The 15,399-nt window shown below is 33.8% G+C and overlaps 1 protein-coding gene across 2 annotated transcripts in view; it reads right to left on the reverse strand.

The window, feature by feature from the left end:
- The window catches only part of LOC149795912 (transmembrane 9 superfamily member 2-like), a 133,516-nt gene that overhangs the window by 66,679 nt on the left and 51,438 nt on the right, over positions 1 to 15,399 (reverse strand). For both annotated transcript variants that reach the window (XM_089965825.1, XM_089965827.1), the window contains exon 9: positions 8,202 to 8,310. In XM_089965825.1, the coding sequence (XP_089821951.1) occupies positions 8,202 to 8,310 (109 nt within the window). The remainder of the gene's footprint in view (positions 1 to 8,201; positions 8,311 to 15,399) is intronic.

A 15,399-nucleotide genomic window follows, 5' to 3' on the forward strand; every position in this document is an offset into this window, starting at 1 on the left:
GGATCCCATTATTCTGGCTGACCCTGATCTATCACAAATAAGGTGACATCTCAAAAGTACAGTCATGGATCCCATTATACTGGCTGACCCTGATCTATCACAAATAAGGTGACATATCAAAAGTACAGTCATGGATCCCATTATACTGGCTGACCCTGATCTATCACAAATAAGGTGACATATCAAAAGTACAGTCATGGATCCCATTATACTGGCAGACCCTGATCTATCACAAATAAGGTGACATATCAAAAGTACAGTCATGGTTCCCATTATACTGGCTGACCCTGATCTATCATATGTATGGTCATGAATCATATCATACTACCTAACCCTGATCTATATCTTGTTGATATTGATGTTTTTGTTCTAGGGTTTAACACCATTTTTCAGCACAAGATAGGCTATACATGGCGGCCAGTATAACTGGTGGAGGAGGAACCCTGGAAAACCCAGGGAAGAACCACCGACCCACGATAAGCTACTGGCAGGTTTTCCCACGTACCCATGCAAGCCGAGCCTTGTGTTGATATTGATCTATCACATGTATTGTCATGGAGCCAATGATACTGGTTTCAATAATACTGGCAGACCCTGATAGATCAGTCATGGATCCCTCTGCACTGGTTGAACCTGCTCTATATCATGCTGACTTTGGTTTATATTAACTAAGGTCAGAAATCACAATCTACTGGTTGACTCTGATATGTCACAAGTACAGTAGTCAAAGATCCCATTATAATGGCTGACACTGAGCTATCACAAGTACAGTCAAAGATCCCATTATAATGGCTGACATTGAGCTATCACAAGCATGGTCATGTATCCCATCACAGTGGCAAACCCTGATCTATCACAAGTATGGTCAATGATCCCATTACAATGGCTGACCCTGATCTATCACAAGTATGATCATGGATCCCATTATAACAGCTGACCATGATATATCACTTCAAAGGTCATGAATCCCATTATACTGCCTGACCTCAATCCATCACAAGAATGGTCAATGATCCCATTACAATGGCTGACCCCGATTTATCACAAGTATTGTCACTGATCCCATCATACTGGCTGACCCTGATCCAAATCATGGCATCAATATTTTATTATAGAACAAAAAAAACTGGCATTCAATGATGATGTCTGTTTCATGAACTAAATGTTCCATATTTATTTTTTGAAAGAATCTTGTCGGATTGTGAATTTGAATGAGTAACTGGTCTGGTTATCTGCTTGGTATGGTCCTTGCATTGCATTCCACAAGAGTTGAGTGCAAAGCAGGGATGAGATAGATCAGGGAAACAGACTACTCAACAACAACATAAAGTAGTTATGGAATACACAATGTTTCACATACACGTGAAGGTTGTTGAAACAATTTGGAATACCGTTAATCTCTCAGCGGTTGAAAATCTTGAAAATAAAGGTCATTTGTACATAAAAATGAATAACTTTGTAAAAGCGATTTAGTGACAATTATTCCCAACATGATTTTGCAACGAGTATTCAGCCATTAAACAGACCTGTTCTTACACACACACCCCTGGTGTTGTTCTCGATGTCCAGTAAGGATGGTATCATTCATATTGTTATGTAAGTCCCTTGATAACTCACGACCTCTCTTATAGTGCAATCTATGTTTTTGAATTCCACTGTTGCAAGTTATCAAGGGAAAGGTGTAGTATCGAAGCACTCTAGGACTGGTGTAGATTTCCTGCAATATTCGTATTTGTCAATATTCCTATAGTGATCCATTCTAATGTTTCTTTAGAGATGATGTAGTTAGCTGTGAGAAGCTATCATCCTTTAAATGGCTACTTGAGGTGTCACTCAAGTAAGGTAGGACAATAATCCAATTTAGTAAACATTGTTAGAAATAATGTAGTCAGCTGTGAGAAGTTATCTGATCCAGGAACATGATGCAAAAGGAATATCTGATTGTGAAAGTTTTGAGGCAGCAAAATATGTAATGTTTCAAATGCATTCAAGAAATGCATCTGCACTTCAATTAATTTTCATTTACCATTCCCAGTTCAGCAATCTGCATTTGTGTAATCCATTTTCTGCAAACTTTGTTTCTCATGTTGTTGCATTTCTTCATTTTATTTTGTTTGTATTCCTTCTGCATTTGACTTGTATTATTATATATACTGTTTACATTCATTCCACATTCCATCTGTCTTCTGGTTTTGTTTTACTGGTAAAATTATTCATTTTATGGTCTGCAGCAAGTAGGTACATCCCCTCATAGCTAATGCACCATACATTAATATGCAATACAACAGGACTTCTATCATCAAACTTTCTGATACATGATCAAGGTAAAACTCTTCTGTGGAAATGAAGAGTAGCTATCCTAAAAAAAATCCAATGCCCAAAATGCTGGGAGCACTAGAATTCTGGGTCTGGGTACCATACATTTAACGCAAGCAGCCAAGTAGTCGACTATATATCATGAATTGGGCCACTATAGAGTTTTTAGACTTGTTGAACCCTGCTATTTTCTGTGGGAGCTGTAAAAAAATCTCTTTAATAGTGAGGTCATTTTATACTTAGCCAGAATTTAGGCAACACTATCTTCTCAGGTGTATGGTCACACTTTATAATGGGTCATATTTTAGGGAAAGCTATTTTTCTCATATGTATCATCACACTTTATATGTGTCTGACCTGGTTTTAGTCAAGGCTATGTTCTCACATGTAAGGTCACAGTTTACACTGGACAATGTTTTAGTCAAGGATATGTTCTCACATATAAGGCCACAGTTTACAGTGGACAATGTTTTAGGCAAGGATATTTTCTCACATGTATGGTCACAGTTTACACTGGACAATGTTTTAGGGAAGGATATTTTCTCACATGTATGGTCACAGTTTACACTGGACAATGTTTTAGTCAAGGCTACCTTCTCACATATAAGGTCACAATTTACACTGGACAATGTTTTAGGCAAGGATATTTCCTCACATGTATGGTCACAGTTTACACTGGATAATGTTTCAGACAAGGATATTTTCTCATATGAATGGTCACAGTTTACGCTGGACAACATTTTAGGCAAGGATATTTTCGCACATGTATGGTCACAGTTTACACTGGGCAATGTTTTAGGCAAGGATATTTTTCATATGTATGGTCACAGTTTATACAGGGACAGGTTTTAGGCAACTTAATGGTCACACTAATACAGGGAGAGGTTTAAAGCAAGGCTATTTTTACGTGTGTATGCTCACACTTTTGACCTATACTACAAAAATATCATTCCTTTGCAAATTTATGTAAGATTCAATGTCTTTTCTATGACAACTTGCTAGAATCTGGAGCAGGGGGATGTACTATTACCCCTACAACCAGTTCATATAAAACAAGAGTTGCTTTTATCAGAATACCATGTAAATAATATGATTTGTTTCTTGTACTCCTTAATAGTTATAACTTTTAAACAAAATTTTGATGCTTTATATAGATAAGCACACTTGCAATACATTTAACTCCAACAAACACTTTGAAAATGACAACACAACACTCCAAGTACTTTAGGGTAATTTTTTATTTTAGTTTGCCAAACCTTAATAATTTTATAAAGACTAGAACCCCAATGTGATGCAAGACACCTTCTGCTTATGTACATGTACACCAGCTTTCTCCCATTAATCTTAAACGATTTTTAAAGTTAAAGAAAGGAGAGGAAAGTGTGATGACAAAAATAGAATACTATGACCCTGACCCTGAAGATGGGTGACAAAACATGGTATGTGACACACCTTCCAGTGATGATGCACAAGAGTATACCAAGTTTCATCTCTCAAACAGTTTTAAAGTTAAAGAATGGAGAGGAAAGTGTGATGAAAATGCAAAACAAACAAACAGTGACTTTGACTGAACACAATTATACCAAGTTTCATCCCTTAAACTCAAAATAGCTTTCAATTTACAGATTAGATATGAAAGTGTGATGGAAGTGTAAAATATTTAGCCATGACCATGAACCTGAGTACAGGACCCCAATGGGACACCCCTTCTAGATATGATGCATAAGTGTGCCAAGTTTCATCGCTTAATTTCAAACAGTTCTTAATGTTTAATGCCAGTCCTGATACTGGGATAGAAAATGTAAATTTCTGAGCTGTGACCTGAAGGTGCAATTCCTGATATGGCATGTGATACACTTTCAGTTATAATCTATAAGTAGACAAAAGTTTCATTTCTTAATGTAAAATTTAAAGTTACTGTTCCAGAAGAAAAAGTGTGACAGGCAGCTGGAAGCGCAAATACTCACTCTCAGTAAAACATTAGTCCATAGAAGGCACTGATGCTCTTCTGGATGAAAAGATTGCTGCTGTGTTTTGAGTTTAATGCCATTTTTCAGTGCATGATAGGAAATGCATGACAGCCAGAATAACTTGTGGAGGAAGAACCTGGGATAACAACAGTAAGAACCACCCACCCATGGGAAACTACCCGCAAGCTTTCTCTCATACCCACAATGTCCAAGTCTGAGATTCAAACAACCACAGACAGAGATGAGATGTCAGTGGTCGATAAAGGCATAAAGAATTTTCAGGAATTCAAAATAAAACAATTTCTTCCTTTAAACTACCAGGTGTTCAAACCAAGCAATAAAACAACATTCCAATTAGCTGCTGTGACTGGCAACATTTTAATAATTTAGGACAAAGAAGACATCATGTGAGGTCTTTTGCTGAAAACCAAATTTCATAATGATCATCCATTCAGGTGGAGTAGTGACAACAATAATTTTAAGAGAGTCATAATGGTAGCCATAGTGAATGTATGACTAGCACCATTTTCAATTAGGACCACCTAGGCATCATAAAAAAGTCTATTACTGAAAACCTCCATCCAGTCGAGGTGTACAGATGACAATATTTTCAAAATGTGACCTTTTATTCAGGAGAAGCACTAAAAAAATTTACAAGATAACTGTGGTGGTGGTAGCCGTATTGGACATCAGATGAACAACATTTTCACCCAAGACCAACTAGACATGGTAAGAGGTATTCTAGTGATAACCCCATGTCAATATGACTTTCTGTCATAGTGATAACCCCATGTCAATATGACTTTCTGTCCTAGTGATAACTCCATGTCAATATGACTTTCTGTCCAAGAGGTATTCTAGTGATAACCCCATGTCAATATGACTTTCTGTCCAAGAGGTATTCTAGTGATAACCCCATGTCAATATGACTTTCTGTCCTAGTGATAACCCCATGTCAATATGACTTTCTGTCCTAGTGATAACCCCATGTCAATATGCCTTTCTGTCCTAGTGATAACCCCATGTCAATATGACTTTCTGTCCAAGAGGTATTCTAGTGATAACCCCATGTCAATATGACTTTCTGTCCTAGTGATAACCCCATGTCAATATGACTTTCTGTCCAAGAGGTATTCTAGGGATAACCCCATGTCAATATGACTTTCTGTCCTAGTGATAATCCCATGTCAATATGACTTTCTGTCCAACTAGACATGGTAAGAGGTATTCTAGTGATAACCCCATGTCAATATGACTTTCTGTTCAAGCAGAGGTGTAATAAGATTTATTTTAGGCTAAGCAGTGAATTACTTGATTTTCTAATTAAAATATTATTGATATTTCACTGCAGTGAAAAAATAACAATATTTTTTCACTATAGGAACTACTTTTTGGGGTCAGAACATACTTACCTCCCTTTGGTTTTGCACCTTAGCAAATTAATAATTAATAATTAGCAGATTAATAATCCCTGTCTGTTATCCTTGAAACTTGTAGTTTGTTATTCTGGAAATATCAGTTAATTTTTATCAATCTGATGTGGAACTAATTTTGTACGCATGTACACATAACACAGCAGAACATGTACGGTAAACAGCTGACATTACCGTAAGAAATCTTCTCATTCACTGTGTCACAAACTTTAGGTAGCCAACGTATGTGAGCATAAAGTAAAAAGAATATTTGCTTGAAACGAGTGAATAACGGATACATTTCATCTCGTGGGTGAAAAACTCTACCATTTTCACTCGTGGCTATGCCACTCGTGAAAATACTGAGTTTTTCACCCACTTGATGAAATATATCCATTATTCACTCGTTTCAAGCAAATATCCTCTATTTAATGAAATTGGCATTTCAGCACATTACAGGCTATACATGGTGACCAATATAACTGGTTCTTCACCTGGAAAATTTCTAAGTAAGAACCACCATGGGATGTTATTGGCTAACTTTGTCACATACTCACATTAGACAAATTTGAGACACAAACCTAGATGGATGGAGGTGAGATGGAAGTGGTCAATAAAGGCATGTCCCTTAAACCATGCAGCCACCATGGACCCCACCCACCCCGGTGTGATCAACATATGCATACAAAGGAGCCATCAACTCTTATTTATCAACCTAAGATGGTTTTGGGTAAATTACATGCTAATAAGCTTTTTGTCAAAAACAAATTAAAAGTCTAAAAGTTTAAACATGCGCAAACTGTTTAAAACTTATGTAATGGACTGAATATCTGATAAGGTCATCCACATGTATATACACCACTCCCTCGATAACTCGCACCTGGATAACTCGCAATCCCGCTAATAATGTAGCGTCCGGCATGGCTCTCAATTTTTTCCAAAGAAAATATATTTTAAATATCTTTAAAACAGCTGAACGTGAAAAAATTATGATAAGAATTGGCAAATTAAACCTTGATACATCGCTCGTTTTATCATCGAAAATGGTGATTAATGCCCATAAAGATAGAATCCATATTGTGAAATTTGCAAGTTCTAAATAGATATCATATATTATGTAAGTTTTTTAATGATAAATAGTTGTCAATACACTGTAAATAACAGTCTGGTGAAATAGTGATCAATGAAAACTTCTGATAAATGCTAATAGGTGACAACATAGAATGAAATAAACACCAATTAAATGTCTTGTATGCGAAAGTCATGCTCTAATCCTTTAATTCTGTTTCAGTGTAAACATTATAATTGCAACAAATTCTGTTCTATGAAAACAAGAAAAGAGTCAATTGACCGTCATATCGAAACCCATGAGTACTTCTGTAAGAACCTAATTACATGCCGGCTTTGTTTTTTGTTGCATTAAAAAATCAATTATAAGAGACCTGTGTTGTTTTATCACTTTAAATATGTCTTTTGTACCAAATCAAGAAAGGGAGGTACAAAGAAAAAATTCAAAGGCATGCAAAACGGAGCATAAGTTCTTGTGGTCACTACCGTTATCCAAATTCATTTTATTTGACCAATCAAAAATGGTTTCACATTTTTATATGGTGGCTGGACACCCAAAATGATGACTATGTTAAGATCATACCATTGAGAAATCTGCGGGATTTTGCTCGACGGCAGAGAAATCAAGGAGTAACACACAAAAAATTACCTCATCTTTTCAAAATCTAAGTTATATTTGTCAAGCATATCACAAATGGGAAGTATTTTTTTGTTCAAATTTTCATTGTTTAAAATATGTGGAACTATTAAATTCATGCTGGTAATGATTAACCCTTGTGATTTTTTTTCATTTTACTTCTACCACAATAAAATTTATCTATCATTCGATCAAAAATGTTTCTCAAAAAGAGTGTCAATTTTTTGTATTAAAAGAACCCATCTAATTTGGATCCAACAATAAAACTAGAATGTATCCAATTCAACACACAAATTAGTGATGTAGTACACAATGTGTGAAGTGGTACATGTGTTAAGCGAATGGAAACCATGCTAAATAATATTTTTGACGATCTCCTCAATATACTGTAATTTATCCTGAAATTAATGTTCCTCTATGAGGAAATAATAAAGTACACCGTTATGAGGAGATATTTATTCAGTTAATCTCAGCACAATTATAAAATGAGAATTCAATACGAAAACCTGCCAACCCACCCACCATCCTTTACCTTTATGTCAATCGCTTTATGATTTTTTGCATTTTTTAAAGGTCCCTCGATAACTTGCACCTCACTTATAGTGCGGTCAATGTTTTGGGACCCCGATGTGTGCGAGTTATCGAGGGAGAGGTGTACAAATATTGTAGCCAGATTTCACTTGTCTACTCTGAGTGGTTTGTGTGCAATCCTGCTCATGATGGGCAGATGAAAGATGAAGACCAAAGAAACTGACACAGCTGCAAGTGGCATACAAAGTTATAATGACGTTTACTCACAGAGCTGCTCATCTGGTTGTATCTAGCAATGTCCTTGTGCAGAGTCCTGAACATGATCATGGCCACTATTCCAGACAGGAACAAAACAATCACAAAGGAGTTGATGATGCTGAAATCGGAAATTTAGTTAGTCAATGATACCACATCAGACTTGAATAGCAACAACTGAAATTTTATCATTGGGAATTATCTCTTTTTCCAGAATGATTAATGCTTTACCCTGCTAAATATCTGGGCCAATCAAACTACCCAATCTACAAAGATACTACTAGTAATTTTCCATGATGGAGGTGGTTTTACCTCACCATCAACTAAAAATAACTTGGAAAGAAAAGTGAATAATTGGGTTGTGGTGGGGTCCGCGTGGGGGTCTTACTTTCATATATTGAAAGCGAAGAGCCTTTCAGCATCTATTATCAGTAAAACGTTGCAGATAATCTCCCTACATCAATGAAAACAAGAATATAATCATTTCTTAAAATTGTATGAAAAGCAACCGCACTGATAAATCTAGACCATGGTCAAATTCATACAAGATTTTATGATATAAACTCGTTTGTCAGTGTTATCAAAATTGGATGAGAAATATGGTATCTAGAGAAGTAACAAGTTTGGCCAATCTGATGCAAGACATTTTAATACGTGTAGATCTCACTTGTTACTGATCCTGCCACAGACAAAGATGATATAAAAGAACTGTCCAAGTTCGAGCAAAATCCAGTCCAATATTTAGTCTCCCAAGTGGTAACAAGTTTATATGAGATGCAAGGTTACTTTATAATTCTGTATATATCTTGCCCATGATTAAACCTGTAAAAGATCATGCTGATATCAGATGATTTAACAGCTTGTATCAAAATCTATCACAGTGTTGCTAAAGTATTCAGCCAATCAGGTGCAAGATCATCTCAGTAATATGTATGAATCTTGCTCATTATCAAAATCTATCAAAGAGTTGCTAAAGTATTCAACCAATCAGGTGCAAGATCATCTCATTAATATGTATAGATCTTGCTCATTATCAAAATCTATCACAGAATTGCTAAAGTATTCAGCCAATCAGGTGCAAGATCATCTCATTAATATGTATGGTTCTTGCTCATTATCAAAATTAACTAAGATCAGGAAGATAAAAGCCAATATTCCAAGACTAACATAAAGCCAATATTCCAAGACTAATATAAAGCCAATATTACAAGACTAATATAAATCCAATATTCCAAGACTAATATAAAGACACTATTCCAAGACTAATACAAAGGCAATATTCCAAGACTAATATAAAGACAATATTCCAAGACTAATATAAAGACACTATTCCAAGACTAGTATAAAGCCAATATTCCAAGACTATTATAAAACCAATATTCCAAGATTAATATAAAGCCAATAATCCAAGACTAATATAAAGCCAATATTCCAAGACTAATATAAAGCCAATATTCCAAGACTAATATAAAGCCAATATTCCAAGACTAATATAAAGACAATATTCCAAGACTAATATAAAGACACTATTCCAAGACTAGTATAAAGCCAATATTCCAAGACTATTATAAAACCAATATTCCAAGATTAATATAAAGCCAATAATCCAAGACTAATATAAAGACAATATTCCAAGACTAATATAAAGACACTATTCCAAGACTAATATAAAGCCAATATTACAAGACTAATATAAAGCCAATATTCCAAGACTAATATAAAGCCAATATTCCAAGACTAATATAAAGACAATATTCCAAGACTAATATAAAGACACTATTCCAAGACTAGTATAAAGCCAATATTCCAAGACTATTATAAAACCAATATTCCAAGATTAATATAAAGCCAATAATCCAAGACTAATATAAAGCTAATATTCCAAGACTAATATAAAGCCAATATTCCAAGACTAATATAAAGACACTATTCCAAGACTAGTATAAAGCCAATATTCCAAGACTAATACAAAGCCAATATTCCAAGACTAATATAAAGCCAATATTCCAAGACTAATATAAAGCCAATATTCCAAGGCTAATATAAAGACAATATTCCAAGACTAATATAAAGACACTATTCCAAGACTAGTATAAAGCCAATATTCCAAGACTATTATAAAACCAATATTCCAAGATTAATATAAAGCCAATAATCCAAGACTAATATAAAGCCAATATTCCAAGACTAATATAAAGACAATATTCCAAGACTAATATAAAGACACTATTCCAAGACTAGTATAAAGCCAATATTCCAAGACTATTATAAAACCAATATTCCAAGATTAATATAAAGCCAATATTCCAAGACTAATATAAAGCCAATATTCCAAGACTAATATAAAGACAATATTCCAAGACTAATATAAAGACACTATTCCAAGACTAGTATAAAGCCAATATTCCAAGACTATTATAAAACCAATATTCCAAGATTAATATAAAGCCAATAATCCAAGACTAATATAAAGCCAATATTCCAAGACTAATATAAAGCCAATATTCCAAGACTAATATAAAGCCAATATTCCAAGACTAATATAAAGCCAATATTCCAAGACTAATATAAAGCCAATATTCCAAGACTAATATAAAGACACTATTCCAAGACTAATATAAAGACACTATTCCAAGACTAGTATAAAGCCAATATTGCAAGACTATTATAAAGCCAATATTCCAAGACTAATACAAAGACAATATTCCAAGACTAATATAAAGCCAATATTCCAAGACTAGTATAAAGCCAATATTCCAAGACTAGTAGAAAGCCAATATTCCAAGACTAATATAAAGACACTATTCCAAGACTAAGATAAGGCCAATATTCCAAGACTAATATAACCACCACAAAAAAATCATCAGAAAAATAGCCTCAGAATGGTAACAAGTTCAGCTGATCAGATGTGAGACCACCTCATTAATATGTGTGGACCTGCGCATTATCATACTCATCTGAGCTCTTGACATAACCTTATATTTTAAGTCTGATTAAAATCAGAACTGAAATAATGTTCTACTTATAACTAAAGAGCTCAGCCAATTGGCTGCAAGATCATCAATATGTGTGGATATTTTTCATCATCAAATTCATCACAGATCTTGATCATACTACCTTTTATAACAAGTTTGATAAAAATGAAAATGGAATCAGAAATACGTCATCCACAGTTAAAATAAGCAATTGTGGCTGGATGAATGATGGACAACATGTAAGGCCACATCATAAGATCCCTTCTCTTTGCTGATTCCATACTTAATAACTTTTTTGGGTAGAAATATAAAATCACATTTTAAATTAAACTTTAACTTCAGATGAAAAAAACACATCTTTTCACACAATTAGATGAAGACAATTGGTGAACAGCAACAAGTAAGTAATGCCTGTCTTCATTCATGTTTCAGAAACACCCAATACATATCATTTTTGTTAGAATGCAATAAATTCACATGTAATTGATTTCATATGTAATACCCCTTATGATACATATATCATTTGCAGTTGTTTTATGTCATTTCAGCTGTGCCAAGGAAAAATATGAAAATGAACAGACATTTGCAGACATGGAGGCTCTAAAAGTATTCTTATGTTTAGTTCAATTTCCTATGTCGAACTGGCTAATCTGCAGGCAGTGATAAATCGAAAATAAGAATATGAACTTGAAATAATATTAAAGCATAAGAAAGTATTTATTATAACCTTGCAGTCTGGGGATTTCATTAGTATGAAAGTGTTTTAAAGTATACTATTCTAATGTCAAATGTTGATGATACTGTCAATGCAGCTTGTGCTGATTAATTTGATCTATTTCTAATGGAAAATATTCTTGCACAAATAGGCTGCTTACCATTGGAGCGAAAAATGTTATGTTTACTAACATTTTGACATTCAAGTAAATTCAAAAACCAAATGCTGCATTTTAAGTCAAGGGAAACAAATCTTTAGAGTAGATTAATATTTCAATTTAACATGCTTTCAGTTCTTTCTCTCTGTCACATAAAGTGGTATATGAATGTATATATAAAACAATTTTTATCAAAATATCACGTAATAAGGCTTTATAAGAAAACCAGACATTTAAAACAAACTATATAGCAGCATCAGTTGCCCACCAAACAAATCCCCATACTTTTTGTGAGGCATTGACTAATGTGAAACAATTTTAATTTATGCAAACACGATGGACAGTGTAGTCTGTGGCAAAGACAATGGATGTGTGAAAGTTTATCTCCTGAATTTATCAAAACCATAGAGCTGAAAGATTGCACAAAGGTTTGCCCTATAGTGCTTACATCCATCAACCAAAGTATATGCTTTCAACTACACATACGTTATGGTTTATCAAGACACATCAGACCTTTAGAACAAAATATGTGCAGCCAAGACCCAACTGAAACAGAAAAGAGATACAGGCAATAATACTTTCTATTATCCATTTCAATGACTTTTTATTATCCTCCTCCAAGGCTTGTTTGAAGATCTGATAAAAAAAATGTAACAAGACCTCTGATAATGTACATGTACAAAGTTAACTTCTCACCTGAGGGTAGATGCTATAAAACGGACACTTGCATAGGATTCAAACATGGTTGAGATACAGTACAGGTATACATGTTTTTAATAGTGTGATTCCAACACCAATGCCAATACACCTCTCCCTCAATAAATTGTGCACAATGCAGTCCAAAAATAACATGAAAAATGACCTCCAAAGTTACTGATGACATAAATTTGAACAATGTTTTCACTTTGAGTTTAAAACGGTTTAAATCTTTTTTATCTGCAATTAGTTCATATGCAATTCAAGTTTTCATGAAATGTAGACAAACAAGGTTCCATAAAATACATTTTTCAAGTAAAAGAGCCAAATATGTAATGTTCATTTAAGCTCTGCAAAGCCACATCTATCCTTTCAGTGATCAAGTAAAAATGTATGTCAATAGTTAAATTGTAGCTAAATTGTGAGTGGTAAATGATCAAGTGAAAAACACAAGCTTGTGTTAGTGTACTTGTAGCTGATAAAGATTTTAATTTATACACCTTATTTCTTCCACCTGAAGACAAACTCTTTCCTTTATATTTCCTTTAGACACAAATATTTGCCAACTGTAAATACATGGCAAGTTTATCTGTGGAGGAGGTTATCTCTGAACTTCAATAGCTTCTCCAATTTATTTCTTCTCTTCAAATGCATTTATAAATGAATTCTGCTTCTTGACCTTGCTTGTCTTAAAAATACTGATAATGTCAGTGCTTTGTTTAAGCCTCCTTTGTATATATGTTGATGATGGAGACCATCCCACCCCACCCCATATGTATTTCCTATTGCATTGGTTTTAAAACAAGGGTATATATATATATATATATATATATATATATATATATATATATATATATATATATATATATATATAATGTACTAAGCACTTCAAGTTTTGTCAAGAATTTTTATTTTTAATATTTTCATTTTATTAATTTTAATTTGAGGAAAAAGTGCTAGGGTCGGCTGCTTAAATGGCGATGGTTGGCCAACCAGGAACTTTTATTTGCCTGGCCTAATATAGCACTTCCGGTCTGCAGATGATCAGAATCTGGGAGATAATGTTATCTTATAAAACAAAATTTAGATAACTGAAGGACCCTACATAATGCTCATAACAGATGCTTATCTACTTACTGCTTTTAAATTTAAAAAATACTTAAGTTGTGGAATGTTCTGGGAAAATATTTCTTTTTCATTCTTCCATTTGTTGCAGAGAATGGAATTATCCAATGACAGCAGCTGATTCATCAATCAATTTTGTATGTGCCATAATAACAAATTCGGAACTGGTCCGTTGAAAGCAAACTGGTCTGTGAAAACTTGAGTTTTAAAGGAATGGATTCATCAATCGCCACAACTTGTTTGCGTTAAGTATATGATAATCCTATTACTGGAAGTGTTTGTAACCTCCTAAATACTGTTCAGCCGAGAAATGCACTCAATGATTGTAAAGTTGGAGATTTGGTGTCTGCAAGGTTGCAGAGTTTTGGGATTACAGAAGGAATTATTAGAAGGACTGAAAATAAGTTCATTTATTATTTTATTACATTAAATTTGAAAAAGATAAGAACATTTGTTGGCTCTCGTTTTATAGACCGGCTGTACACTGCATCAGTTTTTCAGTTGATTGTGTCTGTTTTCGATGAGAATGGGGTTGTTTGGCGAACTACAAATACTGTATTAGGTCATTTACCCCTTAGGCATTGCGCCGTCAGCCATATGGTTTTAGGACAAACATGTAGGCATTCAGTAAATCTTATTGTTGTTTTCATCTTTATCTCATTGATAGCTTGTGTGTGTTGTAGCAGAGGGATATGTTTTAAAAATAATTGTCGTGAAACAATGGAATGGAAATTGGACTGAATGTTCCTCCTTCTATGCAATGTTTAATCCTTATAGATATATGATAGTAATCATAATAATAATAATCATGATAGTTATAATAATCTCTTATTATTGTTGTTATGGTTTTAATTATATTATTATTAAACATAAAAATGAAGTCATGTTTAAAATTGTTGAAACAACAATAAAATCTGAAAAATATTTACTGACTCGAAAATGGATCTTAGAATAACTGTGTACACAATTATTGTAGTGCATTAAATCAGAAGAAGGGGTTTATCAATAGAGTTAAAGACATTTAAGAATAGAACAGAACATCCATGCATATAGGTTGTTAGGCAGCAAGAAAATCTACAAAGCAATCAATCAGATTCATTACTGCTTCAGTATAATGATGAAAAGCTTAATTACTTTATCCATTTTTCTTTATAATTTAAATAATTGTACTGGCCTGCCATATTATCCTGTCTTTGTCCTAAATTGCTGCTGCATTCTACTTTGAGATATGAGGTAATGATTCATGACATCACATGATGGCCACTGTTTAACAACTTTATAGACCTTGGTAGTATATGCCATTCATTTAGGGTGTAAATCTGTGCACCATATTGAAATGATTAATACTCATGCATGTCATATGTTGATGATATTAAATAGTACTTAAATTGGATTTATTTGTTTGTGTAACTGAAAAGGAAATATGGCATCCATGATACAAACCTCATGCTCTATTTGACCTGTTGCATACGAATTTGCAAAAATGCAAGCATCACTGACCTCTTAACTTTATAAAGGATGTCAGGTTACGTAAGTAAAATG

Source organism: Sinohyriopsis cumingii, chromosome 7 (assembly GCF_028554795.1).
Source record: "Sinohyriopsis cumingii isolate HCF-2022 chromosome 7, ASM2855479v2, whole genome shotgun sequence".
In the NCBI taxonomy this organism is placed as follows: Eukaryota; Metazoa; Mollusca; class Bivalvia; order Unionida; family Unionidae; genus Sinohyriopsis; species Sinohyriopsis cumingii.